General features: G+C 42.2%; 1 protein-coding gene across 1 annotated transcript in view; it reads right to left on the bottom strand.

The window, feature by feature from the left end:
• Positions 1-25,031, bottom strand: part of sema4f (sema domain, immunoglobulin domain (Ig), transmembrane domain (TM) and short cytoplasmic domain, (semaphorin) 4F) — a 43,985-nt gene that overhangs the window by 5,477 nt on the left and 13,477 nt on the right. The window contains exons 2-3 of the mRNA XM_061066058.1: positions 2,983-3,128; positions 2,134-2,193 (exon numbers count right to left, since the gene is read on the bottom strand). Coding sequence (XP_060922041.1) covers positions 2,134-2,193; positions 2,983-3,128 — 206 coding nt within the window. The remainder of the gene's footprint in view (positions 1-2,133; positions 2,194-2,982; positions 3,129-25,031) is intronic.

Below are 25,031 nucleotides of genomic sequence, written 5' to 3'. Positions count from 1 at the left end.
ACACACACACACACACACACACGCACGCACGCTAGCCCTCGCTGCGGTATCAGCTTCATGTGAGACGGCGGACACAGAGCCAGGGAGAAAAGGAAGAACGCTCAGGCTGCTAACAATGGGATCAGCTTGGGGATTAGCTATTTCACTGGCCCATATTAACCTCATTCTTGTTAATAAGTTTCATTCACAATCTGGCATAGGGTGGGTCCAATGGCTCTATTCTATTAGATTCTATTCAATTTTATTCTACTTTCAATTATAACTGGGTCTAATTAGTCTAAAAGCTTCAGTGGCTTCATCACAGTAGAAAGTCAACGAATGCCACAACTGACGCTAAAAGAGAGCCTTATTGCAATAATAACAGGAAATTAAAGTATGTGTGTGTGTGTGTGTGTGTTTGTAGACAGGAATTTCCCTTTATCTCCTGCACTACTCCAGGGGTGGAGAATATTCTGCCTCTGGGCTGTGTACAATTTCTGAATTAAATAAAACATCAAAAGATCCTGGAATAAAACAATAAAAAGACAGAATATTTTTTTTCTCTGATAAAAGAAAACAATATATTAGACCCCACGTCATTCAGAGTGATCCCTCCTGGCTATCTGCCTGTCCTATAAAGAACTGTCAACAGTTCTTTCTGCCACCAGACCACCAGGCTTTCTATGTTGTTGATTGTATGATTACCCTTCAAACACACAATGTGCCATCTTCTATTGACTCTGTTAAAACTAGTGACCAGTACCTATGAGAGAACAAATGGTTATTGTCACATGGATGAGCTTCTAGATTATTTATAAGATGTGGTGGTTGGTTTATTGACCTGTGCATGGTATAATATTTTGTTGCAGTGAAGCAACACAATTGTATAAACAAACACACACATGCACACAATCCTTAGCTTTTTCCCCATGAGGTCTACTGGTCATGACAATGTCAATGTTGGAAAAGGTCTTACACATCTCTCTCGCTCAGCTTCACGCTTGTTTCCTGTTGAGTCTACAGTCGTCCTTCTCTACTCTTGTGCACATTGCTCCTCGTCCTTTCTCGCTGGCTGTCTCATGTTCTTCCCCTTCCTGCCCCCCTCCCCCACCCCCCCTTCTTCCTAATCCCTCCAACTCACACGTAATCTTGTAATCAGTGTCTCAGCAGAAAAACAGCCCCTCTCTTTCCTGCCTTTATCAATCTTTCACCCCCCCCCCCTTCCCTGGCCTTACACTGGAAAGCAGAAATCTGCCCTAATGATTGTATAAAATAGGTCAAAACTCATTGCGCTGCACTTTGGTTAAAACACTGACCTTCCACTGGCTTTGTTTATCTCCACATTTGACCTAATTTTTCTGGACTCAAGGAATTCAGCACTTCTGAGAATTAAGAGTAATTCCAGACTGTAAAGTTTGAAGATGACGCTCTAGTTCAGCCTGGCACTGTTCATAAAACTGTTAAAACCAAGGAGTCAGTGCAACATTACTCAACAAATACTTTTTCCATTGCACAGTTAGTTTACTCTGCACAGCAAACTGAGTTGTACAGCTTCAGTGTACAGTATGCTCTATTTCACCAGTTTCCACAGACACTTACTGGACATCTGTGACTTCACATGCACCCTCTCTTACTCTCTCTCGCACACACACCCCTGATGAGACCTTGGCACTAGTCCCAGAATTTCCTATCCGATGCCTAACAGCAAGGGGCAGCGACACACAGATGCTCACTGAGGCACAAAATATAGGTCCATGAAAACACACATTTCAAATGTCTGAGGCCACTTGAACACAATAAATTGGGGAATATTATTAAACAAGTGCAGGGAATCTATCTAGGACCTTATCCAAAGGTAATATTTTAGCAATTATACTAATAAAATCTAAAAATGGATCCAAAGTGGAAACACAATCATAAATATTCTTATCTCATGGCTCATTATCTTGGCAACCCGGGGTTAAACAACCCTGTACTGCAGGGACTGAACATACAGTAAATGTAATAGTTGTTGTGCTTTCCAGGATTTTCCTGGAAGCTTCCGTACAGCATAATTACAATAGGATTATGTGAAGAGACAGCTACTGTAAATACTGTGAGTCACTGTAAAGTGTGTGTTGGCTGCAGCTTTGCTGTGACAAGTACAACTCTCACCTCCGTCTTTCCTTTTCCCACACAAGATCTCCTCTTATCCTCCGGCACATCCCACGTAATCTGGATCAAAGAAAAGAAAAGAGAGAATTGGATCAGCTACGGTGGCTTGAGCTGACTTATAACAACACTTGCCCAGATACCTAACATAATAGTCAAAAGTCCTTTTTAATGGAACAAAACATCGTTAATTTGATTACACCAGTACTTTCCAGAGTGTTGCATGTGAAATCTTCTCCTGTGAAAAAGGTCTTATAGATTCAGATAAATCAATTCCTCATTGTCACCTAGAGAGTCCGAAGCTCTGCCGACACAAGACAAGTCCTTCATATTCGGCCCAGGACACATTTGTGAAACACAGAGTAAAAAGAGCGTGGCTTCATGTAATCCCAGACCCCCTCCCAATGTGATGATTCAGGATGCATTGGGGTATGTTCAGACGTGTACTTAGCAAAGACCACTCAGGATGGACCTCAATAGCAGGTCTGAATGGGATCATTGTGTGTCCATTTCAGCGTGTCACACTGGGCATTTACCGATACGTAAACATTCCCATATCACAGATAATCGAAAGGGAAACCCTAAATTAACAAACTCATAAGGAGGCAATTGAGACAAAAATCATTCAAAAGCCCAGCGATACTTCAAGCTTTTTCAACTCTGTTTGTATTAAAGGTGGCAGCACCTGTTGCCTGGAGCTCCAGATGTTCCAGAATTCCACTGTGTAGTCCAATAGTTCCAGTTAAGGGAGCAAATACGACAGTATTATGAACTGCTGTTGGTAATTATGACGGAAGCTGGTCATTTCTATCTCCCCCTCATACAAAACAAACACAGACATTGTCCTCATACTTTGCGTGGTGGTTTGTTCAGTTGATTGGTGTCCACAGACAATATGGCGTCCCGGGCCCCCAGAAACAACAGGCCCGACGAGCGGTCCAGTAGGAAGGTGCTGAAGTTGGCCACGCCCCCAAACGTCTTTGGATCCAGAGTGATGTCTGTGGAGCAGAAAAAGGGAGATGGAGGGTGTCAATCACAGGATGCAACATGGATTCTATAACATGCACTCGCAGAGAGCATGGGAAATAACAAGGATAATAGTAAGGAGAAAACCGTTTACTGCATGTGAGAGCAAATGGTTGACAGGATAAGATAAATCAAACACCACATTCCCAGCAGGAGGTTTAAAGAGATAAAGTGAAGAGAGTCGGAGGGATGACAGTAACCCTTGCTTCACCCTGCCCTCTCATACAATCACAGCTACAGATTAACTCCTTTAATCCCTCAATCAATCTCTGGAGCATTTTTTTTTTCCAGTTGACTTTTTTCATTCTCTTCCTTTTCTTCACAATCAAACCCTCAACCAACACGTCTGTTGGTCTGGTTGTATGTCTGTTATTCTGAAATGTCCCCCCACATTTGAAATACCACCCTGAATATGAATTCAGAGTCAAGTTGACCGCTGAGTAGAAATACAATAAGATAAATTATGCACAATCATGATTTATCATAAATAATTCATTATAAGACATCTCCACTGTATTTGTCTCTTCGATTTTATAACCATCACATGAGACACATCCCAGAAGTGTCTGTGATGTATTGTTTCTGCTCCCTCAGTCATTCTACCCCCCCGTCCGTCTGCCCTCATCCACATCAGGACAAAACATATGATGTGTGTTTATATATATATGTGTGTGTGTGTGTGTGTTCATGCCCCAGCTGCTGTGAAGAAAGAACACAGCTGTGGACTCAACACAGGCCAAGTGTGTGTGCGTGAGTGTGTGTGTGTGTGTGTGTGTGTGTGTGTGTGCGTGAGTGTGTGTGTGTGTGTGTGTGTGTGTGTGTGTGTGTGTGTGTGTGTGTGTATGTGTGTGTGTGTGTGTGTGTGTGTGTGTGTGTGTGTGTGTGTGTGTGTGTGTGTGTGTGTGTGTGTGTGTGTGTGTGTGTGTGCGCGTGCGTGTGTGTGTCTGCGTGTGTGTGCTGGATTTGGCATTTTCTACATATCTCACCTTTACTGACCTTCATGGATAAAAAGGATATAAGTTTTTGTTATATCCTTTTTACACACGGAACAGAAATTTCCAAGAGACAGTGAAAGTGGAACCGGTAAGTCGCACGGTAAGTCCCTCAACAATTGATGAATTCATAAGGGGGAGGGGGGGTAGATTAAATTGAACTAATGTTAATGTTAATTTAACCAACGAGAGAGAAACAATCAGGCACAAGCTTATAACCCAAATGATTCTTCGTCTAACAGGCGACAGCAGAACAGAAAGAAGCAGAAGTTTTGTGTACAGCAACAAGATGAAAACACAATTAAACAGCATCTAAAAGGAAGATCTTGTATGTGACACACTGCTCGAATAGCGTTAAAAGGAAAATCTTTGGAGGAAATTAATTTGCAGACATGTGACTCTGCTTTGGAAGTTGAAAGATTCAAAACAGTTTGATCATCCTCTGTTCCTGTTACAGAGGAGGAGGGGACTCAAAGTAAAAAACAAGGATGATCTGATAGATGGCACAGACATGGCGCGGACATGGTTTTCCACTTAAGCCTGTCCGTGCTATTCTGTGAAATGTTTTTTTTTTCTAAAGAGCCGCTGACATCTGCCTGTAACTGAATCACAGACAGTTTCTCTACCTCCCCCCCCAGCCTCCACCCAGACTCCCCTCATCCAGTCAGTCTGCGTCTGTTTGCCGTAACATTTCGCATGAATGTCATTTCTCATTCAATAAGAAGCCATCTGCTCAGCTAAAAGCCTCCAGGCGGCCAGATAGCAAGGGGGCTCTGATTTGCTCGCAGAGGGTGTGCACTTCCTGAAAATCAGCCGTCAGTGGTGGTCGGACACACACACATTTTTCTGTCTCCAAACACATTAAAGCTACTGATATCATCTGTGAAGTGTCTTCATGTTGCCCTAGATTTGAAGTTATTGTCACTCATTTCCCTTTTTTTTTTACTTCACAACCTCAAGCTAATGAAATAAACACTTTCCTCCCCAATCTGTCAATCAAAGCAGGCTTCAAAAGAGGGTGGAGGAGAAGAGACGAGAGGCAATACAACACATCAGAGACTTTCCCTTTCTCTCTTCTTCTTCTTTTCATACTTTTGTCACTTCCCTTTATCTGCTCTGTCATCCATCCGTCCTTTCATCACCCCCGCAGCCTCACATCACTTCTTCCAACTGACTTTACAGCCTGTTTCCTTCTCGCTGGACCGACACACACACACACAAACGGCAAATCAAACGTAAGCGTTGCTGACACAGGCCAAAGGCAAGGTCTGCAGAGATGTCCTTATAGACTGCGCCCTGCCGCCTGTGTAGGACACGACAACACACACACACACGACACACACGGACACCACCTGCTATGCACCCTAATGTAGAGAGATGGTTCCTAGAGCTACACCATCTGCCCTCCTCACACAGTCGCACACACACCTCTGTGACCCCACACACACACACACAACCAAACACACTCCTGATTCCTGGCTCAGAAAAAAATCGAGAACGCAATGTCTTCTTAGATTTTCCATCTCCTTTTACAAATTTTCCTTTACCGAGTAGGACTTTATAAATAAATCTGAGTTGGCATGTGTCACTAGGGAGTAGAAGATGCTCTGCAGGTTGTGTCATTGCCTCCTCATTGACAGCAGGAGCTTGCATCTCACTATGTATCAAATGTCACCACCTGCTTGTGTGTCTCTACACGCCCGTTCAGTGTGTATGTGTGATGTGTGGTGTCGACAGTATTAAAAGGAGACATGTTGCAACAAAGAAGAGCAACAAGACTTTTATGTATATAACTTTTAAAAATACATGCACAGAGCTTTAGAATTAGGCAGAGATGATGGTACCATAGCACAATTAGCTGGCAAATACCATCCACTATGGATTAAGTACTTTTTTGTACCCTTGTGTATTTTGAATGACAGTCAAATTAATTATTTGTTGTAAATTAACCTACATCAATTGATTATTTGGCCACATGGGGGCAGCACAACAAGTTGTAATCCCAACAATAATAAATTATTGCCTTATAAAATGGCAAAGATATCAGAAACATTTACATATTTACTCATACCAGCCGCTACAGAGATGCATTTCATTTGTTTATTCATCTGACGGGAACAGTCCTCATTAATATGACAAAGTACTGTTAATGAGCCAGAGTTAGCTTCATTTGTTGTCCCATAACAAACCCCTAATTTACACAATACACCCGATAAAAACAAGCAAATTAGATTCATCAGGGCTTTTTCCACTGAACGTCGCCGCCTGTTGCGTCTAGAAAGTGGCGAGAATGCAGTAAAGTCGCAGACCAAAAAAGCCAGAGTCCCTGCAGCGTCGCTCATCACTGTTCATACAACTCCTGTCACATTACACCGAGCAATAACATCAATTATTAATATAAAATGTTGATTAGAGCAGCTTTAAATTGAAATGTTGAGTGTTTATGTGTGAAAGGAGAATAGGTTTAGAGAAAAATGCAGGATTTAAGGAAATACGGGATTACGCTTTCATAATGATTCAGATTATGTGTCTGGCAAACCTGGTGACCTCAGACATGTTGAAATAAAAATCACACCTCGTGTATATTTAAAAAAAAGAATACCCAACTGGTGTGAGTATAAATGAATAAGTAGTCCTAAAATACAAAATCCTCTCCCCTGCCATGAATCATTCATCCATTATACATTAAACATGACTGAGAGACAGCCAGGGAGAGAGACCAGCAGAGGGTGTGTGTGTGTGTGTGTGTGTGTGTGTGTGTGTGTGTGTGTGTGTGTGTGTGTGTGTGTGTGTGTGTGTGTGTGTGTGTGTGGTATGTCCATTAAGGGCTGCAGGGCATTGTGGGTTTGCACCAACCAGGAAGTGATAAATTATACACCTCACTCCTTCTTCTGTCAATCAAAACTGACGGGATGAGGAGAAAAGACGAACCACACACATGCTCCTGCCCGCACAGGCTCCTAACACACACACACACACACAAACACACACACTTGCACCCCCACGGTGAGGCAGGACACAGCTGCATCATCCCTGCTCTTTGCAGAAACACACATTTATAGCCATATCATTCACTCAATGCCATTTTCCAGCTGCTGTTTCCTCTAAATTGTTCGGCAGCAGTTATTGGCGGACGTACTCCACAGGTTAAAGGAATAAAAAAGCTTTAAGCAGATTGTCCCATCAGACAGCGTGGCCATTATCCAGCTCCTGCGCTCCCCGCTGACACTTCAGCTTTCAACTTTACAAAACTGAAACGCTATAAGTGTTTTGTTTTTTAAATTAGAATAAAAATCACACAAATAATAGTGGAGGCTGATATTTTTTGGACAAATTTGCAGTTGACAATGATGAAATATAGGATACAGTATAACGCAGAGTGTAAGATCAGTGTTTCTCTTCTAGACAGTAGACAGAGCAGCGGCGGAGCATAAAATTAAAATTAACAACACATTTGACATGAAAGCACCAGAGTCACAGTTCGATTCCAAACAATTAACTCACAAATAATGTGACAAATACACCGTAAAGAACAACTAGGTCACTCCTTACTCGCAAGTGTATAGGTAAACACAACAGGGAGACCTTGTAGCAGGGTCCCTCTAATAGCCTTTAGTTTTTCTTTTTAGTTCAATATATCCGAGCCACAGTCAAGCTCTGTCTGTGTGACTGCAAATTTCAACTTAGCAGTTGTAACAGATTGTAAAGAGTATTTTATGGCAGCTTTAATAAAATCACAAAACCAATCTAACCCCTGAAATCAGCCTCTGAATGAAAAACCAGAAAATATCAGAAAATAGTTTCAGTGCGGGACTGAGCCAATTTCACACAGGACTGAGAAACCACATGATTTTTTTTAGGACCTTTACAGGCAAATTAAAGACTTATGGTTGTGATTTAGAGCACTGAAGGTGGCTTTAAATTGATGTTGTTAAAGTGCAAACGTTTAAGGACCTCACAGAGCATGTGCAGAGATGATGGGGTCGGTTTTATTTTATGTACAAATCGAACGCCAGTGGCATCACAAACAACCGTACAATATGAAACCCAAATACGAGGGACCCTTTGTGGTTTACAGGTTGGTATTTAGTCCCTTAGACAGATGCTTACACTTTATATTTCCTATTTATGCAATAATAAATATTGGTAATTCTTTATAAAAGAGTTTTTGAGATCATAGCTATCTGTAAGCATTAATTAATAATTATATAAGACCCCATTTATATATATTTAAGATATTAAAAACACTGCTTGAAATAATAATTTGCGCCCAAATCATTATTTCATAAAAGTTTAGTTTCTTCATTGAAAGTTCCCTAAAATTGAATCCCTCATTCGGAGTCTGTTATTATCCTTATATATCAAAAGTTTAACCACCGGACTTAAGTTGTCACTGACTTCTCTGACTTCAAGCTGGGTTTGGTCATTCTGGCTATGCTACTAGATTTTTTGCGCTGCACGTGCCTGTAATTGAATAAAACATCCGTCCCGGGCTGGGATACGAATATTTTCCATACAAATATATGTTACACACCTACTGTTAGGGAATAAGCTCATAGATTTATGTGAATGAACAAAAAGAAGATGTCCTTTCTGAGTGCAGGCGGGCTTTAAGCATAAATAAAGCCATTAGTTACAATTCATAAAGCCTGTATAAGGACATCTTGTCAGAGGGAGAAGCCGTCCTCAGAGGTGAAGACATCAAAACACCAAATGGCCCCGACACACAGTGTTGGCCTCTCCTTTAAGGTTCTGCTTCACTGGGAGCACCAACTCACACACAAAGTTAAAGTCCTGAGGGAAGAGGGGGATTATCAGGCATCAAGAACAAAGGTTGATAAAGAAGGAGAGGGTGAGACTGGAGGACATGCAGGAGGAGGGAAATATATACAAGCACATAGTGAAAGGATAGAGGGGAGAAGGGAGGAGGAGGAGGTCCAAGGTTGCAGTGGCTGATTGCCCACTTCTTCACTTAATGCTCTGCTACTCTTCATCTTCTACTGCCTCTTTATTATTCCGTGTCTCCTCTTGCGGGTGTGTTTATTTTTGGACGAATTTAGCCACTTAAATTAAGATACCGAAAAAACAAATTCCTTTGTGGGAACCCACATAGCTATACCTTAAATTCTCTCGCTCCCCTCTCCCAGTTTCCAGACTCCCACTACCCCCCCCCTCTCTCTCTCTGGCTCTGGTTGATAAGCAGTAGCACTACTAATCAGGCTTGCCCTAAATTCGCCCATGCCCTGCAGGATTATCATGTGCAAGAGTGTGAGTGTGTGTGTGTTTAGAAGCCGGGTGCCTGCAGCATTCACCAGCCCTTCCACAGGAGGTGTGTGTACATAGAGCCCAGTGTGTGTATTTGTGTGTGTGTGTGTGTGTGCGTGTGTGAGAGAAAGAGTTTCTGTATGAATGAGTCATTGAGTCAACACGACCTGTTATTTTTATCTTACAGTACTGTACTGCTGGGCACAATAAACCCAGTTGCATAATATCCTACACAATCATGTATTTTTAATTTAAATGAAAATCAGGTCTTTCGGGTGTTTCTTGTATGTGGGAACAGGACGGATGGATGCACACTATCTAAAGTCATATCATCGACTGTATAAAGAGGGTCGACACGTGTCCACTTCCTCCTACTATCCAGAAATGATGCCAAAGTATCCTGGATAAGAAAGCCGCCATCTTGCAAATTTTAAGCCAGAGTCTGGCCTGCTGATACACAGGCTCAACCAATCATGAGTTAGTCTCGGCTGTCAATCATGACATTTAACATTTAGCTTTCATGGCATAAAACAAAAGATTGAAACTTAACTTACTGGAATCATGAAAACCTGAACATGCATCAGTGTGATTAGAACGAATCACAGAAATTAATGAAAATCATCTCTGAGAAAAATGCTTTGTGTAATTTGACTTTTTAATTTACATAATATTAGAAAAATCTACCTCTATAATTTAGTCCATGTCCCCTCCGCCTACATAATTAAGGACCTATACTGCATCCAGCATCCAGGTCGAGACGCTTTTAAGGAGCTGTCAATTCGTCCATCTTTATATAAAGTCAAGGAATCATACATGTTGCGTACATCTAAACAGTGTTGACCTTTGAACGCCAGATACTATTAATTCAATTAATGTATGGTTAAAGAGGTTTGATAAAAGGCTAAAATCATTTAATTCTTAGAAACATATCTATATATACACATATATATATATACAGTAGTGCAGTCACATATTTTCCACAAAGACACAGTCACACCGACACGCTCACCTGACTCTGTGTTTAGGTTCTGGCTGCTTCACTGAGACTAAACAGTGAGAGAATCTGAGTCTCTGAGCAGGAGCAGCCACAACATCTGTCACAATAGGACCTCTGTTCTGAACGTTTGTCTTTCTATTTTGTCTTGTTATCTCTAAAATGTAGGCAAAATATGGCCCAACAGCCTTAGACTGGACATGATTTACGAGCGGTCCAACCAAAGTGTAATTATTGTACAGGCCTTAAGAGCAAAACTCTGAATACTTTTTGTTTTTTTCTCTGATCCCTTTAATCACCCATCATCTTTTACTTTTTACACGCTGAACTTTTCTCACTGTTGTGGCCTCAAGCTTTTGCACATACAAGCTTTATAACTGCATATTTCCTGTATTCTGGTGCAAAAAGTGTTGGTAATAAAGTAATGCTTGATTGGATGACCACAGATAAAGCAAAGCATATCATCGGTGCAAGTGCAAGCTATCGCTGTCAACTCCAGGGCTGCCCTGCTACAGCTGAGCCTGACATTTGACCTCCCTGTGGAGGGATAAAGAGAAAAGAGAATCTCCCCACAGGGATCTCTCACGCAGGAAGTATTCAAAGCGCTGAGAGGGTAAGAGGGCGTGCTCGACTACCGACGTCAGAGCTTTTAATGAGCTCCATCACACCCAATTTTACAGTGTTGGAGAGAGTTTTTATCTTGTATAATAACCAGATTGTGTTACGTTTTCCCTTGTGTAATATTGTTGCTACAGATGGGTACAGAGTTGACAGCAGGGGATGGAAAGAAACAGAGACAAATGCATAGAGACAGCATGAGAGAGGGGTAACTGGCAAAATCCACATGATGTGAGATTAACCCACTTGTGCTGACACCACAGGAACAGAAACAGAAATCCATACCCTCACACACATGCTTTTCACCTAATGTGATTCGCGGCTGTCTGCTCTGGGCCAGTGCACATTGTGGCACAGGATACAGGCTGGTTTACCACAGTTTCATAAGAGCTTAAGAGCATGTATGGAGAGAAGGTATCCGCTGCACAGAAGACCACACAGAGACCCCACACATTTCTCATTAAAGCACAAACCACACAGCTCTATACAGCTAACACACTCAGGGCTGTTCCCACATGCAACAGCTGGTCAGTGTCACATGCGTGTCACTGACGACTTCCGCGGTCACAAGCCAAAGGTCAGAGTTTACATGCTGCTCCAGATCAATTGGAGCAACATGCATCACCATGCACACAGTCATTCTGTGGTTCTGAGTTCAATCCAACAATCTTATCTATCTGAAATGCAAAAAACATATCAATCTGTTTGCTTTAGCCAAAAGGCTCAGAGTCGATGTTTGAAACTGGTCACACCACAGGTATTGTCATAAAACGAGATATAATTGGTGACCAGTCAGTCCTGTGACTGAAAACGATGACAAAGAAGGTTACTGGATGTGTGTGTGTGTGTGTGTGTGTGTGTGTGTGTGTGTGTGTGTGTGTGTGTGTGTGTGTGTGTGTGTGTGTGTGTGTGTGTGCGTGTGTGTGTGTGTGTGTGTGTGTGTGTCATAAAGTCCTCTGACTGGCATCCACTGTGGACACAACTGTGGTTTAATAATTAACAAAAGCCAATTTCCTGTCCGTTGCTGACAATGACAGAGTTGAAGCAGCCACACAGATGTTTTACTCCCTCTCCCAATCTCACATTTTCACTTCCTGTTGCACTCCTACACACACAGACACACACACACATACACATACACATAGGTCATCATAAGAAATGACAAAGGAGACAAAATACTAAAATGCAGGACAAAAAAAAAAAAGGAGTGGATGAATTAAATTTGGGGATTTGGCCTTGGAGCCAGTTTAAGCAGAAAGCTAGAAGCTTGTCCATTAGGGGAGCAGATATTAATAGAGGCTAATGGGGGGGGGGGAGACGGAGAAAATCGATAATAGATACATCAATTAGCTGCCTGCTGGACTAGATGGCAGAGAGGAGAGGAGAAGGGAGGAGATCTAAACAACAATCCATCATTGTCTCTCCTTTTCTGTCTTTTTTTCTGACGTTCAACCTCTGCCCGACTCTTGATGTCATCCTTTGTGCCTTGAGGCAGAAAGCAGAGGTCAAAGGTCATGTGATTAATAGTAATTTGAGTGTGTCTCAGACAGCAGAAAAGAGGATTGGAGTGGGGTTTGGAGGTCTCAAGGGCAAGTGGGAAGAGTTCAACATCAGGACTGGTGATGGATGGCTAAAATTTGTAGGATAAGTTAGTTGTTGATCTTAACAAACAGAGAGTGGGAAGGAAGGAAAAAATGGAACGATTTAAAAGAAAAGGAAAAAAAAACATTGTTCCTGCACGTGTGTCATGAAAGAAACCCAAAAAAGGTCTACCTCCCATCTGGTTATAAAATGTGTTCCATTCACAAAGCCAGCTGGGGAGGCCACAGACACACACATACACAACCCTGTTATCACACAAGCGCACAGCTATATGCTTTCATGAACGTCTGCCACCATTTGTTTCCATCCATTTCACATCATCTAGAAACTCGGCCTTATTACCATTCAAGAACAGTAATCAACCATCAGGTAAAGTACATCAAAACTGAGGTTGGACTCCCATGATATGATTCATTGTAGCCGCCATTAACACCCATTAGTGTTCATGATGTCTGGGCTGGGTCGCCTCTCAGCAACAGAACAAAGTAACCAGTGTAATGAACTGTGTTTGGACACTGACGTGAATAACAGATCAAAGCTTTAAACATTTAACTACTGGCAGCTGACGAGTAGAGAAGGGATGTGTGTTTGTGAGCAGGGTGTGTGTGTATGAAACGGATTGTTATGACCATGGTTCTGGCCTTCGGAAAACTCCAGAGGCGGGCTGCCTCTATTTCATACAACATTTGTCTCAAAACAGTGTGTGCTGCTACTGGAATTGTTGCTCAGAGCTAGACAAGCGAATGGATATGTCGTACACGTGTGCATGTGTTTTTATGATGTCTGTATGTGAATTTCTAGGGAGACGCACTTCAGACAAAATTTAGTGGTAAAGTTAAACTATAGCGCCTCCATTACTGCCTTCTGAACAAGTGACAGAGTCAGTGTTTCAGTCTGAATGACATAATTGAGGCTGAACAACCCTCAAAAGTATATTAACACTCTATAATATTTCTTATTATTATCCAGCAGATCATCTAAATCTTTCCCATTCGCTCTCTCTTTTGAGTCCGGCCTTGCTCCAGGTACAGCACTCGGTGCTCCTCATGTAGATCCAGGAGGCTCTTCTGGCTCTTTGTGTCCCAGGAAAGCTCACCCCAAGTGGGGAAAGAAGCTCTCAGCGCCTCCCTCCTCACCCTCCTCACCCTGGTTCTCCTGCTCCTCTTCAGTTTCATTCATTGTACAGAACAATGATAGCACTGTCAGCGAGACACAAGTGATTCTCACGTTACCAAAATAAAAGTCTCCTCCTGCACCACAGAGTTCGAGCTCAGCCTCACCGATGCCCGTCGCAGCTAAAATCATACAAGCACACACTTCAACCCGAGACAGTCAGTATATTTACATTAAAGGTTCCACTCCAGCAGTTCTCACCAGACACTGACACAAGCATGACACCCTCTTTGACCTGTGACCCCTCTCTCCACGCAGTCTGATCCTTTCACACACTCCCAGCGCCACATGAGCTGATAACACTTTGGAAGCAGGAGTGTGTGAGTGTGTGTGTGTGTGTGTGTGTGTGTGTGTGTGTGTGTGTGTGTGTGTGTGTGTGTGTGTGTGTGTGTGTGTGTGTGTGGTGAAGTTGAGGAGGGATGATTCTCTTGCAGCTGCACAAACCGGTCTTACCTAACAATATGATGAAAACATGGAGAAATTCCCAAACATAGCAGAAGGAAAAATAGAAAGAAAGAGAATGAGAGAGGGAGGGAGGGGGGGAGAGATTCAGAGATGCTTCCTGAAATGAAAACAAAATTCCAAACCTTCCTCTTCACTTTCGTCTTTTTCCACTTCTATCTTTTCCCCTGCCATCCCTCTTTCCCTCCATACTTGGCGGCTTTATCAAGGTCAGCTGGATCACAGCCGGTTTTGATGCACCTTCAAATTGCATTTGTTAGTAGCTCACTACCTCCCTCTGCATGTGCTTGTGTGTGCGTGTGCAGATTACTTTTGGAAGCTATTTAGCATAAAACTAAATTACAGAAAAGGAACCCCATGGGGTGGAGAGGGGTGGGGTGGAGGGTGAGAGGGAACGAGAGGAAGAGAGGCACTGGGGAATCAGAATAAATAAAGGTTTGAGGAGAGTGAAAGGAAAGGGAGTGATAACGTGAAGAGGGAGAGAAAGAGCGAGAGAGAAAGAGCGTGAGAGATAGGCATTCATTTGGAGATGCAGAGTTGAGAGTCAATGAAGTGACGACAAAACTACCAAACTTGGTACTGATATGCAAGGCATATTGCAAAGTGTATATTGGTCTATTGAGACCATTTAAACTGCTAAATGTGCTTCCATTATTTTAGGTATCGTTTTAGATAAAATGCTGTCATTGACAAATGTGGAGCATCAATGTTTAATACTTTAAAGTAAACATCATTAAAATGCTATCTACAGTTATTTGAAAAGATAGTGTTACATTATGGTGCATCATCTATTTTTCATGCTAATTTTAAGATTTTTTTCAACAAAATACTGATATTCCTACTGATCTGTGTAAGTTGACAGTGAGCAGTAGCTAATTTTTATAACTTGGATTGAAAGTTATATATTGAACAAATTTGCCAAATAATAGTTTTTTTATAATTAGTGAAAATCTAGACAATATATGTTTTAACAACTTGCTGTCTGAGTTAATGGATGACTAGATTAGCTGTTTTGGATCATGACAGCCCCTTAGACTTGATTCTAGTAGAGTGTGGATACCCGACGTGACATGTCAGACTAGTGTCCAGAAGCACAAACAGGACGTACAAATAAATAGGTGTGCTGCAAGCCTGTACATGTTTAAGCTGACTGACCGGAGAGAGGAGAGAGAGATGAAAAGTGCAAGGAGGGCAGATTCAGCATCGTAGACAAGCCAAGGCCCTTTTCTCCCTCTTATTGGCAGAGCTGCGGTGGTTCAGTGTGTGTGTGTGTGTGTGTGTGTCTAAGGTGATATATGGCTGTAAAGGTTGACGGGTTAAGTGCTCTGCTCATGTGAAATGGGTGCCAAGGGTCCCTGTGTGTCTGCAGGGCTGATAGCTTTATCTGTCCCAGGCAACTCTCAGCATCAGGAGCCCAAACCGAAGGACCAGATGGAGCCGTGCACACACCGCCCATCACTGCTGCAGCCACCAGTCTAATTTATCTGGACAAGTTGACTTTACACACTAAAATCCTGTCTCAGAAAATAAGGATGCTACAGGAAACCAATGTTTAGTCATGACATGTAAATGCTCAGCTATGAGTATCTTGTGTAGCCTGGATGAATAATGAGTTTGCATTCCCAAGTGTCAGCTTTCCAGGAAACAGTCACTGCTCGCAAGAAATCTGGACATCCTGTGCTCTTTAGGTTTGTTGTCTATTTCGATTTTTTCAAGAGCCCAAATGTTAAAAAGCTTTGACCTGTGACACGTAAATCATCCTCTACAGCAAAAAATAAAATCACATATTAAAAACTCATCAGCACAGAGACACTTGTGGAGATCTAAGATATCCGTGAGAGACAGAGAGAGAAAAGCTAAACAAAACATGCTTCCATGTCGAAGAAGAAAACAGACGCTGCATGAGAATCACTTGGTGTACGCTACGTGAAGTTATGAATCTCTGACCCGTCATCTTTGTCTGCCCTTGGGGTTTGTTGTTGAGTCGAATGACTTATGAGCCACACCTCTTGCACACACAAACACTAACACACACACACACAGACTCATGCATGAACAAAACATTTGTTGAAGACATGAGGGTGTGTGTCTGTGTGTGTGATTGTGTGTCACAAACAATAGATCAGCAGAGTGACACGGGATGAACGCCCTCAAACTGCGTAAATCGCACACTGTATGCTTCACTTATTCACTATCTGCTGCGTTCAAAGGAATCAATGCTGCGATAGACCTGGAGCGTCAGTGTGTGATGTGGTTTAACAGCATCTGAACTCAGATCAGGTGCCTCCCTCACGTCTCTGAAAGCTTTGGACGTCACATTTAAGTGCACTGTGCTTCTCTAGTCTAGTTATTGAAGACTCAAACCTTCACCCATTCACACACTGCTTTCAGGGGTAATTTAGGGTTCAGATACTTTGGTATGCGGAATAGAGGAGCCTGGGATCAAACCTCTAAACTTCTGCCAAGTGGACCATCCGCTTCACCTCTATAGCCGCCCACGAAAGACTGCATCTACCAAAACATGTTTTCTTGATAAAACTGCTTGTCGACAAAACCATCTAAACAAATGTTTTAGCACTGCATCATAAATAAACTCTGTCCATATCAACATACTTCAAAGTGCTTATCACATAACTATTTATGCACACTAGGCTTGTGGGTGCCCACAAGACAAGGGTCAGGAAGTGAACGCGGGCATCGGCATCATCATTTCTGCTCATCCAGACAAAAACACAACCACAGAATGTCAAACTAAAACGTCAGCAGCAGCGTTTGTTAACGTCTGACTTTTGAGGGGCTTGAAAACCACCCTGTTGATTTTCACCTGTTGTAAATGTAGCAAACGTTATTTGTTTAATAATTAAAAACATGCTAGTGTGGATGTAGCCAGAGGACAGCCTTACCAACTGCAGAAACAATTCTATTTCTTATTTCGTGGACAAAATAACACAAGTTGAAGTAACTGCAAACTGTAGATGTTTCCCACAGATACGTGTTTAAAGTGAGCACATCAGCACGATCCTTATCAGACGTCAGAAACAAAATCAGTTTGAATCTTTGAGTGTTTTCGGTTGAAGAAGATGGCATGTGACAGCAATGATTACCCTTGAAGGGCCATTACCTTCTAAAGAAGGAGAAGTAATCTTAGACAGGTGGGAAAGACTTATTCTTACATAACACAAACACACACACACACATACACACACACACACACACACACACAAACACACGCACTACAAACACACACATCAACACACATTTTAGATGAACAGCTTGCGAGCCTTGAAGTAGTGAATACTATAAACACACACCACAGGAAACAGCCCATGTTAAATAAATGATCTGCATTATTTCCATGTGGCTGAAGCTCCTGTGCTGATTCACTGCACCGTCATTAAGCACACGCACACGCACCCGCACACGCACACACAGTCTGCATGAACACACACAGCTAAGTTCCACTGACACGTTAAACATGAAGCATTTCCTTAGCGCAAATCCCTGATGTTAAAGGCAGTTAGAGCATTTTGACGCAGAGGGGGACGGAGGGAGTTAGAGGGTTAGGCAGACTGTTTATGTGAAACTTTTAAAGTGATGCAGGATGAGGGGTGACACAGAGTTAAGCCGACTTGCAGCCACCGCGAAGCTTCAGCAACCGTGACATTAACTGGAAATGTTGCCACACCTGCTTCTTACCCCCACACATAACAGGAAACAAGTGGTGGGGTCAATTTACATGGGACTGTTTTTGTGCTGCTAGTCTCACTCATGCATTGTGAATTCCACCAATCGCAGGTGATGTCATGTTTCCTGTTCATGACACTAGTCGCCCAGAAACTGCCACCAGCCTCCTAATGTTCTGTTTTCATTGGTTTTGTGTGTCACTGATGATGTGACCTCGAGCTTTAATGTCACAAACCCACTCATTCCTACAGCAAAAAGCCACACACCTCAAAATAAGTCACACGTTAACAAAACCATGACACTCCTCAGAAGAAAATGGCAAAAATCTTATTGGATAATCAAATCCAGCATTTACAATATCTTTAATTTACTATACAAATCCTTTAAAAACTGCTGTGTGATGTCTTCTGTGCTTGTGATAAGTTTAAGATAATACAGTGATGTCATGTGTGGGATAGGAGCATCTGGATTTGGAGAGTTCAAATTTATGTTAGACTATATAGACAAAGCCTGGAGAGATAGATTTTTTTTACTTGCAACTTAAATTTGAATCCACAAACATATGCATTTGTTATTCGCACCAAAGGCTGCATCAAACAGTTGTGAAGCGACTGTATATGGGTAAACGATGAACTAGAAATTGAAGATACAACATACATGTTCGGTTATCCCATTAATCAATAGATTGACATTATCTCTCTCTCCCTCAAATAATTAATGCCTGACCAACAATCAATACTTTCCACTCCCACATGTGCTGGTTGAAGAGTGTGAGGGCTCTTTCATTTATTGCCTGTGTGCACTGCACATGCTCAGTGAGTACTGTTTCCACAGTCACTTAGCTTTCTTGTCTCCAACACCCTTTTAGGACATTCTCCTTTAGTCTGTTCTGCTATGAGAGATACTGGTGTGACAGACAAACACACACAGACACACACTCAAGCACTAACTAGGCAATATAAATCCTACATTCGCCTGCAGGGTTCAGATAATGTAGGTTTGACATTTAGAAAATATCACTTGTAGAGAGGAAGCGAGAAAGGGAAAAACGATCAGATGTACCGTTCTAACATGCACTTACACATGGATGTGTTTGATGGATGGTGGTTTTAACCTGTGAAGCTGGCATTAACCATAAGCACCTTCCCTCCCCCATACTCACAAGCATTATACAATCCAATGGTTGCATGCTTATGTCTTCCTCTTGATTATAATATAACTGTGGACATCTCACCATTTTATTTTTTTGCGCTCCAACTTCTGTGTATTGCACATTTAAAAGGCTTGAAAATGTTTCCCTTTGCTGTAAATAAGTGAACATGCGATTCAGAGATGTTGAGTGTTTGAGCAGATATGTTTATGTTTGTTTTGATTTTCTCACCAATGCACCCAACATTTTCAACAGCTGAATGAGTTTTTTCTGGATGCGCCTAGTTGTGGAAATTTGAGAGATATGCTCAAAGGTATGTACAATATGTAACTTAGGTCGCTAGTGGTCTCTCTATCAAAACAAAGATAGAAAACTGCAGACTAGCTAACTGGCTAGCCGGCTACCAAGAGAATCCAAGAGGTCACTGTACCCAATGATCAAAATACATAACCCTCTTAAAATCCATATCGTGAGGTATTGGAAGTTGAATTGTTTGATATTTTGCAGCAAGTTTATACTACGCTTAAGTTCCTCTGTTGCTGTATGCATCTGAATCTAACCGGATAGCTGAAAAGCAGATTACCAAAGGTTCATGCACACCAAAATGTAAATCGATCACATATCTTACAGTGTGTAGATAATGTATGTAGATGATGCTGAGTGTGCACAACAGAAGAGTTTATGTTACTGGACTTCAATTAATGTTAATCGAATCCTGACATTTACAGATTGAGGAGAGCCCCAACGCGGCAACACACAAACAGGAATACACACTTGACACAACATAGTCATTAATCATGTCAGAGGGGCTGCCGCCATCCATTTGGCTACCGCTCACCCTGACACACACAAACAGACACACACACACACATACACACAAAACGACAAATTGCTGACATAGGTACAATATTCCCCCGTGTGTGAAGATGAGATTCTAACTTCATGAGTCCGGCTCCCTAACCAACTCCCTCTCCTCTTATTCTACCTCTCTCTAGGGGTCGCACACACACACGCGTATTGTTGTGAATGTGTCTGTGTACGCGCCCTGTGTGAATCTTCATGGGCTGAGGTCTTAGGGGCATTTCCCACGATGCCCTGCAGCCCCAGCTCCTCTGTGACGTCACCATCACTTTTGGCGACAAGGGGAAGTAAAGAGGCGGGGCTTTTCCTTCCTGACCCCATCTCCAATACAATAGAACCACACACACTCTCACACACACACACACACTTGGTAGTACAGGAAAACCTCTCAGAAAGATTTACGCAAAATCTGGGTGTATGGTAATATGTGTGTGTGTGTGTGTCCTCTGTGCTTCATGAACTTCACTTTGCTGTTCATGTTGTGAGGGAATAGAGAACTAACAAAGATATGTAGGTGTTAAGCTTTGGATCATTTCCATGTGCAACAGGAAGTAGAACTGAATCTAAGGCACTGGCGGGTAGCAGTGTGGCTACAGAAACATGTCAGACAGCAGAAGTGTTTAGTTGTGCTTCAGGTTATTAACCGCGATGATGCAACAAATTCCGTGGAAAGACAGACCAGCAGTTCCAGTTAACTGACCCTTTCAGATTCAAAGAAATTGAGATAGGTTTCTCGACTGTATTTCTCTTTAAATGTATTTGATCCAGCTCTTATTAACACTGGAATAGTGAAGGAGTGCCAACGCCAAACACTGAAAACACAAAAGCTGTTTATCCTGCTCTTGGGAGATGCTGACTGGAACAGTTTACACGACTAAATGAGGTCCTCTTGTGATGAGAAACAGATCTGCTAGTGATGAGAAGAACAGAGAAAACAAATTACCTGCTGATAATACAAATTAAATAAAAAGGCTGAGGGGTTGCATTGCAAAAATTAGATTTTTAAACAAACTAAATGGAAAGATATCAATGTATTAGGGTAAAAACTGCAATGACACAGTAGTATCCTGTTCACACAGATAAATATAAAATTTTAACTGGGATGAAGAATCTCATACACTACACTTGCCTTAAGGCTGTTATTGAGAACCTGCGTCTCCAGGCACTATTCGCTGGACCTGCTCTACAACCTTAGTGATTACAGTGTGTGTGTGTGTGTGTGTGTGTGTGTGTGTGTGTGTGTGTGTGTGTGTGTGTGTGTGTGTGTGTGTGTGTGTGTGTGTGTGTGTGTGCCTGTGTGTGTGCCTGTGTGTGCGGGAGTGTTTGTCAGTGCGTGAGTATGACTAAAATTGGGTCATCATGTTGGTGGGGGGTGGGGTGTCAATCATCACTCACAACCTGCCAGTTTCTCGCCATTTCAAGAAACCAGATAAGGAAGAGGAAAAATGAAGTAGACAGACAGTTTAAGGTTGTGGTGATTCCGCTATGCCAAAGTGTAAACTGAAGGTCAGTTATTGTATGACTAAGACCTTTGTTTAAAAAGGTCTTAGTCATACATAACACTTGTGAACTTGAGCTCACACCTTTAAAGTTAGTCAGTCTATAAGATCAGTAATTAAGGGCATTTTCACTGAAAGTCCAAACACAGATTCATGTCTTTGTTACATTTTTTTTAAATTCTGGTGGGTTTTGGCTTCATATTGTAATAAAAGGAGCTCATTTAAGACTTTTCTATGACATGTATGTACGTCCTGTCATCATATCCTATGTGAGCTGCGTCTACTTATACTAGTTATTTGGTTGGTAGTAGTCTTTCCGAATGGAGAAAATGAATGAACCGTCAAAACTACTTAGGTGTGAGAGCTTCCTTAGAATTCACATAGATTGTAAGGAAGCTCTTTTTGTCTGTAGCTTTTCCTATTCTGGCTTGCATTCATGGTTGGAGGAAAGCAAATGTTTAACACTGGACATCTATTCAGTTGATGATGAACAATATATAAACTTAATAACACATGTTGAAACTGATTTACTGAGCTTTCCACAATGATGTTAAGGTAAATTGTCAAATGATAATGATTATATCTTTAGATTTGCACCTTGACTAAAAAGGCCACTTTACTTCAACATTTTACATATTTTTTTCTCAATTCTGTTTGGGAGAATAGTTTGATGGGTCTTAAAAAGGTGACCTATCCTTCTGTCTCTACCATCTCCAAAGGAAAGTCCACCCTTGAATGTTGTGTCCGTCATGAATATAAAAACTTACTTTATAATAAACTGCACTGCTTCAACCCACTTTCCCTTCTGTCATTACGGTGCCAAAGATCATCCTGTTCGCTCTCTGACTGGTCGGCTTTGTGTTAACGCTCAGCACAAATGACGGTGAGTCAGCACGGTGCAGCATCACAACGTGAGCTTGAAGATTCACGATCCCCTCGGTTGTCGTCTGCGGCAGAAGTACACAGCCCGTAACTCCAGACGACTGAAAGGAACTCACTTAGCTGCAGCTGGCAGGAGAAAATAGAAGCAGGAGTCGGGACTTTATAAAGTATTGAAAGGATGAGTCTCATTACATCCTCCCTTCGCCCGAGGAGACGCTGTGCTGGCCTGGAACAAAAGCTCCGGAGAGCCGCTGTGCCGTTACGTAATCGCCACTAAAGACCAGTCATTCATGTGTGAGGACAGTGTGTGTCGGGGTTGGGCAACAGAAGCACACAACGAGATGTGCACATACTTTACAACACACACAGAGAGGGGTGTAGTGATATTGACATAGACAGCACCAGCTATACTGATGTCTAATTGATGTTGATATCTCTTGTGCGTTTAATTTCCAGTCATGTCACATCGAATAAAAATAAATTCCTCCCTCCATCGCCTCTTTCACTTCTGTCATATCCGATAAAGAAAGGTTGTTTCTTCAACTTAAACCTCCATCTCTCTTTCCTCCGCTCTCCCTCTCTGTGACTTTCCCCTCAGCCACCTCTCTCTTCTAGCAGGGCCGGCTCCATCCACTGTGGGAGCCAGCAGGGGTGGTCGCTCTCATCTAATAAGCCCCTGTCACACAGATTAATGCCCGCTGATGACAAATCTCCCCCCCGGATCGGGTTGAACCAACTGTCGGCTTGATTAAACCCAAAGGGAGAGACAGCGAGAGAGGGTGAGAGAAAAAAGAAAAACTCCTCTCTGTCACGTTGTCATTGGCCAACAGGACATGACAGCTCTTTTGACTTCCTGCCCTTGTTTCTCATCTTGCTCCTCTTGTCCCATCCACTTTCATTTTCCTCCAGTTATGACCAAACATTTTCTTGGCCCGTTTCATTCCTGATCCCTCGATGGCTATGTTCCTTGTTGTCAGACAGTCTCAACTCTGCCCTCCCTTTTTGTACATAAAGCCAGAATAAATGAGCCTTAAGAGGGAATCAACTATTTTAATCTTCTCTGCCCCCTGCCTCCATAATCACTAAAACACCTCAAATCCTCTTGTTTGCTACAGGAGCTTCCCGCATTCAAAATCCCTGTCCAGCACCCAAACAGTCATCTGGCGGCTCTGATTTGTTTTTATGTTTGTGCAGAACACCTTCTTACATAACACACAAACGCATACCAACACACAACTTCTCGCACGTGCAAAAGGATGATTGATGACAAACAAGATCAGTGGTATTCCAGTAGCAATGCCAGCCTGTCTAAGTCTACTAATTTACACATGCAGACACACACACACACATGCGTGTGATTTCACCTGTTTGTGCACACATTTATATATACAGTCTTTGGTGCACACACACCTTGTGGGAGGAGCTTAACAAAAAAGATGGTGAACAGAAGTGAAAAAGAGGCTTGATTTCCAAGAGAGAAAGTTTTATTCAGTTGATGTCTTATGCCTGCCAGCTTTTTAATTCAGCTCCAGTGTGTGTGTGTGCGTGTGCGTGTTCGTGTGCGTGTGCGTGTGCGTGTGTGTGTGTGTGTTTGTGAGTGTGAATTTGGTCAGTCTATCCCAAAGCAAAGGAAGATTGATGACCCTTAGCTCATTCCTGGCAAATGCCAAGATGTGATGTGTGTTTGTGTGTGTTTGACCTAACAAGGAAGGCTTTGTTCATTTAATGGCTTGTAACTGAACCTCAACCATCTGATCAGCTTCCGTATTAGAGCGTCGTTAACCGTAAAATAACCTTTTAACATTTAGTTTTATGTTTTATTAACTATAACATGCATTTTTTAAAAGCAGTGGAATACTTTTATAGCATATAAATACTGGATTAAATGCTCTCGTTAGGATGTGTCCTAGAATCCACTTTCAGTTGAGCATTTATAAAATAAATGTTTCATTGCCGACAGTTTCCTCTCTTGTCTACCAAGTTATTTTCATAACATTAGCAGTGCGTGTTGTTTGACATCTTTATCAGTGGTTGATAGCTGTGAGGCCAATACGACAGCACTGAATGCTTCACAATGGCCAAGTTGGCCTGGTGACAAGCCATCAGCAAACACTCACACACACACAGACAGACACACACCCATACAGACATGTACAGATCAGCAAAGGCCCAAAGACAAAAACACTGAGGAAAAACAGTGTGTGCAAACCATCACACATTATGCATGAACACCAAACATCGCACAAAAGTCAGTTTGAATCTGTAGTGTGGGATTCTGGCTCATTCATGTGTCTCTCGTAAAAAAAAGCTCTTCACACCCTGATTGGATGCAAATACTCGTCATACAGTGTGTATGGCTCTTGTGGAGGCATACACACACTTCAGCACACAATTGAAGCTTGCCTATAGGGACCCGCTAAAATAACAGCCGGTAAAAAAAAAGGTTAGGAGTGAATAATTGACTAGTCCATTAACTGTCTCTCCCAGTCCCTCATTCCCTGTTTCTCTTAGTCCATAACTCATTCTGCATTCAGTATGGAAACATACTAAATTGTGGTTGGTGTTATATTTTTAAACCGAGCTGACAACTGCTCTGTCTCTTGCTGCGAGACTCTCAGGGCGTCTGTTTGAACTGCAGCAGTGATGACATGCAAACTCACTGCCTATTCATAATGCAAACCAGTCGGGCCGAC

This window comes from Limanda limanda, chromosome 22 (genome assembly GCF_963576545.1).
Source record: "Limanda limanda chromosome 22, fLimLim1.1, whole genome shotgun sequence".
Taxonomy (NCBI): Eukaryota; Metazoa; Chordata; class Actinopteri; order Pleuronectiformes; family Pleuronectidae; genus Limanda; species Limanda limanda.
This window is presented reverse-complemented; position numbering and strand designations above follow the sequence as displayed.